The sequence below is a fragment of the Adiantum capillus-veneris genome, chromosome 14 (genome assembly GCF_014529385.1).
Source record: "Adiantum capillus-veneris isolate H3 chromosome 14, ASM1452938v2, whole genome shotgun sequence".
NCBI classification, from domain to species: domain Eukaryota; kingdom Viridiplantae; phylum Streptophyta; class Polypodiopsida; order Polypodiales; family Pteridaceae; genus Adiantum; species Adiantum capillus-veneris.
The window spans coordinates 152,736,074-152,751,310 of NC_140944.1; the positions used below are offsets into that span (position 1 = coordinate 152,736,074).

Here is a 15,237-nt window from a genome sequence, read left to right on the forward strand (position 1 = left end):
CATCTAGTATGTAAGAGTCGCACCCCATTTTTAGCGGGCCTATGGTAAAGGTCGTTAACCATTGGTACAATGAAAAAATGTAGGGGTTGATGAACACACGCGCACTTATTAGAGTTGCTTTAAAAATTTGAATCATTCTAAATTTTCCCATGACCAATGCTAGTAGCCAAGTCTCGTGATTTTATCACTTGTTACTATTAGAGATTATTTTGCAGGCCACGTAATTTTATCACTTTTTTTCTCTTGTTATACGGGGTACGCATGGGAAGACCGCCCTTAAAACCACGAAAATCCAATGGTTCACGTTATGTGGGCTACGCACATGTTACTACGCGGGAAGACAGCCCTTAAAACCAATGGTTGACGTGCAGGGCTGCAGCCCAAACGGCACGTCATCGCCTCGCATCGGATGCGCCAAGCTACTGAAGTTGCTGTGCGCACTGTGTGTGTGAGAGAGAGAGAGAGAGAGAGAGAGAGAGCCCCCAATTGCTCCAGCATGATCATTTGAAAACCTTTCCGTGTTCCCCCTACAAAAATTCACCAAACAAGTCCACTAAAAATGCAGGTCACACAAGGCCGGTAGACTCAAGATCGTGGGCAACATGATTTCAATAAATGAAGCCAGTCGATCAAGACATGGAGCATAGTTTTACTAATTGGAAGCTCCTGGCAGCCAGCTTTAGGCCTTCATTTAAGATCAACAAGAGAGTGATCTATCGATGTCCATGAACAGCCTTTTCTCATATCAAGAGATCGTCCTCCTCAAAGTAGAGCAGTGGATTCTGCTTCAGCTTATCTTCTTCCCTGTTGTAAGAAAATAACAATGTCAAATTGACACAGCTTTGGTGCTTTGGGTAGTGAGCTGTGTGTGCGCAACGACTCGCTTTACCTGCTTGAACTATTACTATCATCAAGCCTCAAGGCTCTACTTGCAGGAACACTCTTCTTTTTAGGCTTTGGTTCCTTGCTTCTACAATAAGCAGTCAAAGTGTCTTTACCCAAAAAAAAAAACATCAATAGGAAACAAGGTTTAATATATGGTCATCAGTGCTTACAGCGTGAGCTCATCATCATCTTTGAACACCTCAAGTTTGACTTCAGAGGCTGCACGGGGGGCTGCAGTTGAGGAAGCTCCAGCAACCTGAAGAAAATCATCTGCATATAAGAGCACGCAAAAAAAGTGCAGATAGCAGTATTCCATATCCATCTCATCAATTATTAACCAGTCTAAAAGGTCCTCGTCCATCATCTTCTGTGAAAGTTGGTCACGAGCACCTTAAACAGTCCACCACGGTCAGATTATTTTAACTCGACAAGAAGCGCTTACGCAGCTTGTTTAAGCGCCATGCCCATCAACAATGGTTTGGTGTACGTCTAAAAACTACTGTATTCATCCTCGGAAGAAGCTTTCTTCATGCCTCCCAAACAAGCTCAATCATGATGGCTCCTATTTATCCAGGCAATGCTCACCACCACTGAAAATTGTTGTTCTGCAATTGTCGCATGCTCCCAGGCACAACTGTTTTCTAAATAGCCGTATCTAAAGAGAAGTTTTAGCAGGAAGCCACCACGCATGTTCTCTGTTTGTTAATGGGGTTGCTCTCCTCTACAGCTGATCAGCAGACGCGAGAGTTGTGAGCGGGATATAAATATATGTTGAAATAGAAGTAGTTCATCCTGGCTCCTCATCAGCTCCGACCAGATGGTTGCCAGCATATCCTCATAGGAGGAAGGACCCATACTAAAGCCGTGCAGACAGCCTTCCTTGCGAAGGCATCAAGCATCTAGATACTGACAACCATAGAAAACACCTCTTCTTTCGGCTGATCTGCCCACTGCACAATCGATGGCTCTATCTACTCAACCATATTTAAATCAAATCCTTCAAATTGTCTTCAGAAGCACCCCCTTGTCGACACACCCATGATCCTGTTGTATCAACGTCTTTACACTGAAGGATTCTCTCATCTGAGAGAAACAGAAAAGTAAACAGGCCCCAAAGTCTGGTGCTCCTACCGCTATTTCTTTCATTATTACTCAGTTCAGCAGTACAACTCCCGAGGGTCCTTCTCTGCATGAGCTCTCACGGCTTCCTTGTTTAGACAGCACTGGGCACACTTATAGACTTACATGGGGTCAAAAGCAGAAACCCCTTGAAAAGGAACTGTTCCAAAACCTAACTCCAAAAGCTGGCACCCCATGGGCTTATTTGTACAGTGTATGCCACGTCACTAGTTTTACAATTGCAGATGCCACATCAACAGACCAACGTGAATTTAGGGTTTTTCCGTACTGCTGTGACACATCAGCAACTTTATGCAATTTTAGGGTTTTCTAAGTTTTTGGTCCCTTTGCAGGTTATATCCTTTGGTAGGGTAACGTCGCCACATCAGCAACTTGTGACATACCATCTTGAAAGAAAAGGAATCCCCCTCAATTACGCCTACAAAACAAACAAGCCAAAAACTAGTTCAATAGACACTAACTCTATGTATGCATGCACTAGACTGCACACATCCAGCACTTGCACAAAGACGACATTCACTGAATAATCATTATTTCACATCACCTTTTTTGTCATGATCCCAGATACAAATCGTAATTATTGTGGCTTATTTAGGAATCACATCCAAACCAACCGATCTTTTCAAGGATGTCTTGATCCACTAAATCTTGTTACTATCAGATTCGTATCCCTTATCACATTTCAAGCAGACATGCCACTAACCATCCCAAACAAGACAATACAATCATAGAGCATGCAATCCATAAATCAAACACTAAGCTCACACTCAACACTAAGGTGCAAACACTTGATCCAATCATCATCTCATCTAGTCCAAAAATCTTTATGCACATAGATCACTATCTAGCCATCTAATCCTTTCCAAACTCTTGATATACTAAGATCACTGTCCATTCATCTCATCCACATAGAAATCACGATGTACTAGAACCACAATCCCGACTCATTTAGCCATCACATCCAATTCTCACCGATCTCTAGCACATGTCTATAAGCACTAAATTCACCAGATCTATCATCAGACAAAATGCTGCAGACATTTCATCTTTGCAACACATACTCTAACAATACACTCATGAAAGAGCATATCTAAACAAATTCAATCTAGGAAATTTTCAATTCAATGTACATCTTTTGCAGAGTACTGTCAGCCTATCAATATCCCTAAAATCTCATAAAGAAATTGGTGACTTTATTTAATTTAGGTAATCTTTGACAAGGCGGTAGCGTCGCTTCCCTTTCGTGCAACATGCACCCGACTAAATTCAACCCGCTCATTCGAAGTGCACTTAAGAAATAGACACTGCTAAAAATCCGAAAGCCTCAAGGTACAGCTCAAAATTGAGGAGAATCTACGAAGTCGTCGTCTTCCATCCACTTTGTATCGAGAGCCAGAAAGTTCATGCCCTTGACCAAATTGTCGGTGGACCTAGCTTTACCTTTTTGTCCTTTTTTCTTATGCCCTAGGACCTAATGGTTGCTACCCTAGCTCCATGTTCACTTGCACAACATTTTGAATCTTCGGAATTCTCTCATGAATCATCAGCTAGTTCCTTTGGTTCTTCGACACTTCGCGAAGACATGCCCTTGTTCACCATAGCAATAATACTTTCCCTCTTTGAAGTACTCAACATGCTACTCTTCTCTCAATTTGGGCCTGATGGATTTCTTTGTTTGCTTCTTGCCCTTCTTCCTCTACTTGGAAGACTCTTCACTTAGACACTAGCTTGTCCGTCGGGTAAGTCAAGAAGCGTGAATGCGTGGAAAATTCTTCCTTTGCGTGTTCAATGAGCTTCTAAATGCTCTTGGACTTTTGCTTCAAATAGTATCACTGAGTCACTTTTGATAAGTGGCAACAAAACAGCTCCATCTACTTTAGAAAAAGAATCTTCCAATAAGAAGCAACTGGCACAAAGGTGTTCCAAAATGGTTGACAATCATCATCCTCATATGGGTCTCTGCCGTGGCGGCAGTCTCTGGGGCTAGTACATCTAGGACAAAACTGCATCGTGTTGTGATGTGCCGTGTCGACTCTCTCTCTCTCTCTCTCTCTCTCTCTCTCTCTCTCTCTCTCTCTCTCTCTCTCTCTCTCTCTCTCTCTCATGGGTTTGAACTCTCCCATTGTTTTTAGGGTTTCGTCACCACTTTCTTGTTGTTTTTAGGGTTTCAAATTTGTTTTTTGCTATTTTTAGGTTTTCAAAAGCGTTTTCTTGCTATTTTTTACGGTTTCATCATTATTTCTTGTTGTTCTTAAAGGTTTCAAAATTGTTTTTTGCTATTTTTTAGGGTTTCACCACTATTTTTGTTGTTTTTTAGGAGTTTGCCACTGTTTCTTGCTGTTTTTTAACGTTCTTGTGCAACGCACACAGGTTCGCGAGGAGAATCTGACAGAGCATGCAAGATTTTGTTTGTGAAAGAATCTTCGTGTCTGTGCCCTAGATTTACTAGCCACTCCCACCCTTTGTCACGTAACACATCCAACCCTATGTGTCTCTGGACAAGCTAAACCATGACCAGGGTTCAGTTCAGTCAAGTCAATCTAGAATAGGAACTGATCTGGCACTTTTGTGAGTCTGTTCGCAGACCGTGCATAACCAGTCACGTAGAGTAGATGCATATCTTCCAGTTGCACACAGCTTGATCATGATCATTCCCATCAGAATCCATCAGGGGAATTTTCCAGTGCATTAGACCTATTTTCCCTATTTTTTACTTATTTATTAAGTGACTTTTTTTGGAAAGTAGGTAGGGCAATTTTGAGAGTAGAGGTAGGGCAATTTTGCTAAGATAATATATAAGCAACCTAAGGCTAGCACTATCTGGCAGAAGGAGAGCATCAACCACTCAAGTGTAGTAGGCCCTCTGGAGACCGTTCTTAGCAAGATGACCCTCACCATAGCCTGGCGTTTTCAACCCTAATAACCCAACGTTTTTGGATCCTTGAACCAGCACTTCAGCCCCAGCACCATGGCGATTTCAGCACAAAAATACTAGCATTTTTCAGCCAGCCATAACCAACGTTTTTATTCATGTTGTCCAACGTTTTCAGCCACAAAAAAACAGCATTTTTGCACAGCCCAGATCAGCATTTTTGGTAGCAGCAAATAGCCAACTACTTCAGTGTTTTCTACTGTCAAATCAGCGTTTTCCAACAAGGCAAAATCAGCAGACAGAAGAGCAGTAGATTCAACAAGTCCCAAGCACGATAGACAGCATCGTTGCACAACTTCTCCGATGTCGTATTCTCTTCTCTCTCTCTCTCTCTCTCTCTCTCTCTCTCTCTCTCTCTCTCTCTTAATCTCATGCACCTTCACGCAGTGTCCAATCACTTTGTTTGTGTCCATTGCACTCTCTCATTACAGAATGGAAGGCTCTCCCTTCCATAAGAAAAAGGAACCTTGAGCACAGTTCGGAGCACTCATCTTGAGCAAAGTTCAACATTCGCTTCTGCTGCACATTACATTGGTATCAAAGCTTTGGCAATGTTCTGTATCACTCAAGCAAAGAACCACAAGAACCACATAATTTTTTTGCTTGTTGCGGTCGCACATAACTCAAGTCCTCTTGGGCATGTCCATTCCTAATCGTGTTTTGAAGAGTGACAAGAAACCCAAGAAAGAAGGGCTTGTCCAACCTCCCCTTGTGCCTCTTTTCACTCATTGAGAGCGGACCGCGCACTTAGCGGCCGGCCAATCGACGTGAGGTGGAAAAAAACAACCTTGGTGTAAGCGCAAGGTCGCCAAGGGGTGCGCCCGCGGAAAAGAGTAGAACTCGGGTGAAGAGAAGATCCTTCTCTAACACAGATTGCAAGCAAAAGAAGAACCTCAAGACCCTCAAGAACCTCAAGAACTCAGGACCCCCAAGAACCCAAAAACCCAAGACCCACAAGAATCCAAGTTTCTCGAGAACTTAAGAACCAAGATCACAGGGTATGGTCAGCACTCGAAGCGGACTGGATACTTCGCATGGAGGTGGTAAACATAGGAGTGATGAAGAAGAGTTTTCCCCACCAGGAGGTTTTCCCAACCCTCCCGCTTCCCCATCTACGCCACAGATTGTACCAAATCCTATGGAGGCTTTGGTCAAGACAATGCTGGACATGATCGCACAATAAGAAGCGAATCGTTTAGTGGCTGAAGAAAGACAGGCAGAGCGTGCGACACAGAGAGGGTACCAATGCTTAATGAACAATCGTGCTACATCTTGTGCAGTAACTGTCGCTTTGCAAGGAATCAACATGCAAAATTTGTTGAACGATCAACAATTGTTAAACATTGAGTGTTCCTTGAATGCAAACTTGGTGGTAAGTTAGTCACAAAATCCATAGCGATATCCTCAAAAGGTCCCTCGAGAATAGGCAACGGAAGCAAGAGGCCTTACTGCTTACCCCGAGGAGCTTTTACTTTTTGACATATAGTGCACTGTGTGACATAACGGAACACATCTTTTCGCATTTTAGGCCAATAAAAAAAACGTTCAATTTTTTCCAATGTGGTGTTCATTCTTCTGTGCCCACCCATGAGAGAAATATGTGCATCATGCAATATGGTTGGCCTGCGAGAGGGCAACACATAAACGCTGACGAAAAAATAACAATCCATCACGAATGAGATAGTTGCTGGGCCCTTGGGAAGCAACAGCCTGCAACCAATACTTACCTAACTCCGAATCTGCATACTGATTCTTCATGCTGTCAAAAGACTCACCCTGTATAGAAAATGTGGTTCGTGACTCAAGAGCCAAAATCTGTCCTTTGCGACTCAATGCATCTGCACAACAGGGTTAGCTTTTCCAAGCACATACTCAATCAAACCTCCAAATTGCTCAAAAGATTGTGACCACCGGGCTTGGCGATCACTCCAATGTGCACTAGACATAGACCGGAGCCACTTGATCTGTGCACAGTGTAAACTCTCTACCATACAGAAAATGCTTCCAATTCTTAAGAGAGTGAATGACACACAAAAGTTCTTTATCATAAACTGAATAATTCTTTTCCGCACTATTGAGCTTTCGGCAAAAGAAAGCTACTGGGCGACCATGCTGCTGGAGCACAGCGCCTATGGCGACATTGCTCGCATCCATCCATACCTCAAAGGGATCATCCCAAGAGGCAAGGATAAGACACGGTGCTTCTGTCACCGCAACCTTGAGAGCTGCAAAAGCCTCAATGGCTGCCTCGGACAAGTCTACGCGCTGACGGCGAGTCTTTACCCCTTTCAAAACATCAGTCATAGGTGCAGCAATGCGTGCAAAATTCTCTATGTGCAAACTATATACTTGATATAAACCAAGAAAAGAATGCACATCATTTGCAGTTTTGGGCAAATCCCAATTACGAACCTGTTCCACCTTCGCGGGGTCCATCTTGACGCCCTCTGTAGAAATGATATAACCCATATAAGTGATTTCAGTAAGAAAAAATTCAAACTTCTTAGCTGCAATGTACAACTGACACTCATCCAAACAAGTTAGTACCCTTTCAACATCTCTTTCATGTTGTTCCCACGATGCAGAAAAAATAAGATTATCATCTAAAAACATGAACACAGATACACCGACCATATCGCCAAAACGACCTACCACGAGATGATTGAAAGTACCCACGACCTACCCGTACCTGATGGTATCTACTTTTGAGATCGACCTTGCTGAAAACCTTTGCCCCATTGAGCATATCAAGGATATACTCAATGCGAGGCATCGAAAACTTGTTCTTGACGGTCATCTTGTTTAATGCCCTGTAATCAACACACAAACGAGACGAACCATCCTTCTAGGAGCAGCAAAAGGACTTACACTAGGAAGTATGAATCCTCTAGCCACCAAATCCGTGAGTTGTCGCTCTAACTCTTTCTCATGTGACTTGTTCAAACGATAGAGAGCCTTACTGACAGGTTGCGCTCCCTCCATAGGCTCGATGCGATGATCCTCCGGCCGCTCGGGTGGAAGACGAGGTGGAAGATCATCCTGCAAAAAGAGATGTTTAAACTTGATAAACAACTATGAATACTTAGTTGGAGCCTGTATGCTCTGGAAAACTGGAGCAGCATAGATGAATGCCGCTTGTGCTCCTCGTCGTAATTCACATTTTACCTGCACATGAGAGATGAGAGGCAAAGAATGCAAGCCCTCCTCAGCACGAATGATGATGGGGGAATCAGAGTCAGAATGTAAAGTGATCGTGTTAGCACCAAATTTAATGTGAGCGTCGAGTTCACGAAACCATTTAATGCCCAAAATCATATCACATCCTGAGAGAGAAGATATAAGAAATTTACTACGAAAAGAAGCTTGTTGAACGATAAACATCACATCAAGGTACTCCTTCGTGATAATAGAGTGTATACCAGGAACGAAGCCAAAAACCTCGAGAGGAGATTTCTGACTAATCTCTAGGCGGGCTCTCTCAACAAGAGGGGGACTAATCATATCATGCATACCGCCTAGATCAAACAATATGATAAAACGATGCTCCTTTACATGACTATAACACTTCAGAACAGACTCATCAATGTGTGTATCAGAGTCAGGAGAAGATGCAAGTTGTGTTGTGATAGTGCTTGTGGTAGTTGTGGGTGTCTTTGGTTCCCTAGGTGGGACTGTCTTAGGACAGGCCGCCTTAATTTGACCCTTGACGTGACATTGAAAACATCTACCTTCTTTAGCATAAATCACTTGTTCTTCAGTCGTGATGTATCCACCTATAATTCCTTGTGAAGCTTTTTCATCAGGGGTTAGCTTAGGTTTTGCAGTTGCTTTAGCTTTACCCTTAGATTGATTGTTAGAGTTCTTTTCCGAGGAATTAGAGGAAGAACGGCTAGGAGAGTTACCATTCTTACCGTTCTTACCATTCTGTGTGTTTTGAGAATTCTGCGGGAAGTCTTGTTTTCCTTAGGCTTTCCTTTGTTGCGCTTCATCTCGTGTGCGAGAACAATCGCTACCGCTTTGTTGAGATCGATTGGATCAAGTACCTCGACATCATACTTGATATACTCGTCCAATCCGTAAATAAATACCTCCTTGCGCTCCGAATCCGATTTGCGTAATTAAATACCGAGCTGCAAAACACGATTAGAGAAAGACATAACCGGCATACCATTTTGCTTGAGAGCGCACCAATAGTCCTTCAATCGTGCAGGGTACTGACGTGGCATAAAACGCGCCTTGAGCTTGTCTTGGAAATCAGCGCAATTGAAGCAAAGGGAGGTGAAGTCGTCGGCTTCCTCTAGGTGCGCGGCTAGCTATGCCTCTTGCCATGCGTGGTACCAATTAATGACATCACCGGCAGGGTACATAGCTGCCGTCAAAACTTTGTTATTGCCTGTCTTCTTAGTTGTCGCAACATAAGCATTAAATTGATGCAACCAAGAATAAATAACCGTAGCATCCATCTTACCGTCATACTTACTAAAACTCAACATTTCAGTGACTGGGTTGTTGGAATCCGCATCGTGGCTTGCACCACTTGAGGAAATCCCACGATCTTTGAGTGGTTCGGTTTTCGAGGCTACCGCTTGTCGAAGCAATTCTTGAGTGCGTAGTTCTCTTTGAGCTTCACGCTCGGTCTCCAAAGCCAATCTTTGAGCCGCCTCGTCCACCTTTCTTTGTTGTTTTCGTTCTTTGCGTGCGTCGCACTCGCATTCTAAAGCAAGGCGATATGTCTTCTTGTTGTGCGCCAAGTCCTGCATTTCTTTCGTCACGCTCACGGTCCTGAGCAAGGCGATTTGCTTCTTGTCTATCCATCATGGCCATCATCTGCTTGACCATTGCCTCCATAGAGTTTGGTACACTTAGTGGCGTAGATGGCGAAGGGGAAGCGTTGAAAAAATCTCCTGGTGGGGAAAAGCCTTCGTGCCTCTCTCATGCTCATCACCTGTATCCAAAGTATCCATTCCGCTTCGGGTGACGACCATGCACTATGATCTTTGGTCCTTAAGTTCACGAGGAACTTAGGTTCTTGAGGGTCTTGGGGTTCTTGAGGTTCTTGGGTTCTTGAGGATCTTGAGGTTCTTCAGGTTTTCTTTCGCTTGCAAACTGTGTTGGAAAAGGATCTTCTCTTCACCCGAGTTCTACTCTTTTCCGCGGGCGCATCCCTTGGCAGCCTTGCGCTCACACCAAGGTTGCTTTTTCCCACCTCACGTCGATTAGCGGCCCCGGCCGCTAAGTGCACGGTCCGCTCTCAATGAGTGAAAAGAGACACAAGTGGAGGTTGGATAAGCCCTTCTTTGTTGGAATCCCTGTCACTCTTCAACAAAACACGATTAGGAATCGACATGGCCAAGCGAACTTGGGTTCGTGCGACCGCAACAAGCAAAAAAAATTCTTGTGGTTCTTGTGGTTCTTTCCTTGACTAATACAGAACACTTCCAAAGCTCTGATACCAATGTAAGGTGCAGCGGAATGAATGTTGTATTTTCTCAAGATTAGTGATCTATATTTGCTCAAGGTTCCTTTTAGTTCTTATGGAAGGGAGAGCCTTCCGTCTTTATGGAGAGTGCTATGATGTAAGGTGAGGCGGAATGAATGTTGTATTTTGATCTTTATTGCTCAAGGTTCTTTTTAGTTCTTAGGGAAGGAGAGAGCCATCCGTCCTTATGAAGAGTGCTATGATCACGAATAAAGTGAGTGGATATTGTGCGTGCAAGTGTAAGAGACTGAGAGAAAGAGAGAAGAGAGACACGACACCCGAGAGTTTGTAAAACCCTCCTCCGAAGGCCCCACTCTCGTCGGCGAGAGTGGTCTAACTTTAATTGCACAAAGATGTACAATGATGATTCAATGGACTCATGCAACTTGGACTATGCCGATGACGACGACGGTGATGACGACGACCACTTGATGGCTGAAATCTGGGATCTTCTAATCGTCGCTGAAATTCGGGACTGTTTTGGTGGCTGAAAATAACTGTTTTGGCTGCGTTTTCTTGGGCTAAAGATGCGGGAACTTTTGCAACCAATCTGGGGCTGATCTGTTACTGTACCATAGGCTGAAAACGCTACGTATCTGTTGCAGATTAGGGCTGAAACTCAAAAAAGTTGCAGCATGGCTGAGCATTAGTAAAAACGCTAGGACACTGGGCTCTTCTGCTGCGAACCAGGTAGTTCTGCAAACGCTAGAAGCTTTGGGGGATGAGGGCGATCAAGCATGGGCTGAAAACGCCTTGGGATCTTGGTACTAATGAGGGAAGCAAAAACTCTACAAGGCTGATGGTGATGGCGATGATGCAAGGGGAGAATGCTGGGGATCTGGTGTTGCCGACGGTAACTGCAAAAGGAAACGCTGGGCTGATATCTGTATCCAAAAACGCTAGGGGCTCTGATGGTGTGGCGCGGTGGGAAACTCCAAAAACGCAAAGTGCTGGAGGTACGGCTGAGAAGTTGCCTGTTGAGCGAGAAGCTCCTGCTGCCTCTTCTGCCAGAGAGTGCTTACTTGGGTTTGCTTATATATTAACTTAGCAAAATTGCCCTACCTACTTTTGTTTGAAAGTCACTTAAAAATAATAAGTGAAAATAACCAAAAATAGGAAAATAGACTAAATGCACTGGAAATTTTCCCTGACTGAATCTGATGGATTCTGAAGAGAATACTGATGATCATGCTGTGTGCAACCGTAGGATATGCATCTATTGCTAAGTGACTGGGCATGCATGGTCTACGAATATACTCACAAAAGTGCCAGATCACTGCTAATCTAAACTGACTTGACTGACGGGAACCCTGCTATGGTGTAGCTTGTCCACGGACACATAGGGTTGGGATCTGTCACGTGACATATGATCACGAACAAAGTGAGTGGATATTGTGCGTGCAAGTGTATGAGACTGAGAAAAAGAGACAAGAGAGATACGACACCCGAGAGGTTGTAAAACCCTCCTCCGAAGGCCCCACTCTCGTCGGCAAGAGTGGTCTACTTTTGATTGCACAAAGGTGTACAATGATGATGCATGGACTGATGCAATTCGTGACTATGTCGGTCACGGGGATGATGACTTTATGGCTGAAATCGATGTTCTTCTATCTGCTGTCCACAAAGGGGTAATGGCTGAGAATCTGGGACCACTTTGGGGTGCTGAAAATGACTGTTTTGCTGCTGTTCTTGTGGCTCAAAAATCCCTGTTGTGGCTGCGTGTTGAGGGCTGATTTTCCTAATAAAAAACGCTACTGTCTGCAGTGGCCTAGGGCTGAAAACATACGCTGTTTTACCTGCTGAAAGGCTGCGTTTTTAGGGCTGAAAACGCTGAGGAATAAAACGCTGCAATGGCAGCCTTTGATGGCGATCATAAACGCTAGGGGGTAGGGGTCATCTACGGTCCGGGAATGCTGAAAACGCCAAGCTGTGGTGGAGGCTAGCGATGGCAAAAACGCTAAGGTTGGGAGGATACCGGCAGGAAGGTGCTTGATGGGTTCTTGCTGAGAGAGAGGGTGTAACAGACTTGGACACTCCAAGTCAAGAATCAACCGCGACAAGACCAAATAACCACTTCAAAACAATTCACAGATCACAATAGATTTGCACTGGCCCGGCGGAGTTCCGTGCCTAGAGATATTGGCCCCAAAGACTGGCGCCCCTTTCGGTATTTCTTTTTATATTAATCAATCATCAAAGTACAAGAGAGCGATTAGGGTTTCACTCTCAGACTCTACGTCCAGATGCTCTGAGAAGTGAGGACCTCACCACTAATTTAAAGGTTACAAGGGATGCCCAAAAGCAGAGCCCCAAAAGCTTCAAATCAAGAGCAATTGCTCTCTCTCTCTCACAGAGAGTCAAAACATGAAAGCAAAAGCATTCTCTCTCTCTTTCTCATTTAAGTAGAGAAAAAGCAAAATTTGCATCGCTCATCATTTTCCAAAAATAAATAAATAAATATCAACCTCCGCAATTTCCGGAAATTAGGGTTTTTGGCACTAATTAGGGTTTGCAGGAATTTTAGGGTTTCTGTTGTCCGCCACGTCATCACTTTGTGACATACCCCCCTCTTGAAAGCATTGTAATTGACCGCGATTACGCCTGAAAAACCGACAAAAGCCATAAACCGTCTTAGCAAACACTGATTGTTAGTACCTACGTACTAGGAACACACATCTAGCACATGTACAAAATCGACAGTCACATCACAGGACATCACATGACATTCAACATTCATTCGGATCTTAGACCATGATTTATCGGCAATGTAGCTAGCAATCACATCTAGGTCCAATCGGAACCTCAACGATGTCCGATTGACTAACCCCTATTGCAACCATGTCTATTCGAGATCAATCAGACCAAAATACTGCAGTCATTTCGGCTGTCAGTTCCTGCACCCACAAGAAGTCAAGAACAAATCAGTGTCATAATCAAAAATTCCATTTCATAAAGTCATCCAGCAGAATACTGTCAGCTCTCAGTATCCCTGAAGCCCAAAGAGACATCAGTGACTTTAATATCAAAATCCAGGCATCTGTTGACAAAGGAGCGGAGTAACTCCCATCTTGTGCATCCCACTACACCAGATCTTCGGCCAAGCTGAGTTTCTGGGTTCCGTTTGGAGTAGACTATACTAAAACCAAAACATCGAGGTAAAGTTTCACAATCCGAGAAGTATCTGCTAGGTCCTCCTCCTCCATCCACTTCGCATCAAATGCAGGCAAGTTCTTGAACTTAACCAAGAACCGCCTTCGGACTTTACCTTTCTTCGTATCATTATGTGCAAAAATCTGTTCAGGAACAAGGATCTCCTCGTTTTCTTCCACTTTGGGTTGCTCATCAGGCTCCCCATCATCAGGCAAACCACCCTTCACAGGTTTCAAGAGACTCACATGCAATGCATTGTGAATCCTCCAAGTATCTGGCAGTTTCAATCGAAAGGAGACATCATTTATCTTGTCAGTGATCTGGAACGGTCCGTAGTATCGCATACTAAGCTTTGGAAAAAAGCCTCTCCTTTCCCTTTTTCTTTCTTAGGCGTGCCTTCTCAAAAGTAAGAGCACCCAATCATCCTCCTTCAGTTTCAAGTCGCGACGATGGCGATCCGCTGCCTTTTTCTGTCGTTCTTGAGACTCCTGCAAAGTCTCGCGAACCTTGGCAAAAGCCGTATCCAAATCTCGCGAATATTCATCCGCTTCAAATTTCTAATCTTTCGTGCTCAGGAAGGATGGAACCTTCGCAGCACTTTCAACAATCTCACATGGTGTCTTCCCCGTCGAAGAGTGTATCGTCTTATTGTAGGCAAATTCCACCAAAGGTAAGTTCTTTTCCCATTGAGTCTTCTGATCCGAGATACAAGACTTCAATAAATCTAAAATCACTGAATTGGCAATCTCAAATTGCCCGTCAGTCTGCAAGTGGAACAATGACGAGAACTGCAACTGCATGCCAATGTTCTCCCAAATTGCTTTCCAAAACAAACTCATAAATCTGGGGTCTCTGTCGGAGACAATCGTCTCAGACGTGCCATGTAATCGAGATCATTCTGTGTTCTCGGGAGATCAAAAATGAAATCCATTGCAATACTTTCCTAGGGGTAGGTGGGTAAAGGATGTAACAATCCCTGTGCCTTATGCCTGTCAAACTTGACCTTCTGGCATACCAAGCAACTGCGCACAAACTCTTCCACATCCTTTTTGAGTCTCGGCCCAAAGAAGTATCTCTCTACCCCCTTCATGGTGGTAGCAATGCCGCGGTGACCCGTAAAAAGTGGACAGTGGCATTCAGTCATAACCTTATCTCTCAACGGCTGTGTAACGCACAACATAGTCTTTTTCATCAAGTAGCCTTCCCGAAGGGAGTATCCCGCTACTATCTCCCCATCTCGTATCCGTGTGAAAATATCTGCAAAATCTGTATCTGTGGCATACTGATCGACCATATCCTCGAAGCTCCTATGATGTATCGCGGAAATAGCCAGAACCAACGGTTTTCGAGACAAAGCATCTGCCACCACATTCTTCTGTCCCTGCACATGGACAATCTGGAAGTGGAACTGTGACAAGATGTTCACCCACCGCATCTTCTTTTTCGAAAGCTGCTTCTGTGACAAGAAGTAGCGCAAACTCTGATGGTCTGTAAAGACAGTAAAATCCGCTCCCAATAGGTAATGCCGCCACTGAGTAAGAGCGTGGATAACCGCCAAAAGCTCTTTCCCATAGATCTGTGCTGTCATCTCTTGCCTAGAGAACAAACGGCTCTCGTAAGCTATGACATGGCCTTCTTGCATCAAGACCGT

General features: G+C 44.1%; 1 protein-coding gene across 1 annotated transcript in view; it reads right to left on the reverse strand.

The window, feature by feature from the left end:
- Positions 1–476: 476 nt before the first annotated feature.
- Positions 477–15,237, reverse strand: part of LOC147443378 (mitotic spindle checkpoint protein BUBR1-like) — a 71,773-nt gene continuing 57,012 nt past the window's right edge. Inside the window, exons 9-11 of the mRNA XM_086529257.1 lie at positions 1,056–1,141; positions 890–970; positions 477–804 (exon numbers count right to left, since the gene is read on the reverse strand). Of these exons, the coding sequence (XP_086385383.1) occupies positions 741–804; positions 890–970; positions 1,056–1,141 (231 nt within the window). The 3' untranslated portion in view covers positions 477–740. The remainder of the gene's footprint in view (positions 805–889; positions 971–1,055; positions 1,142–15,237) is intronic.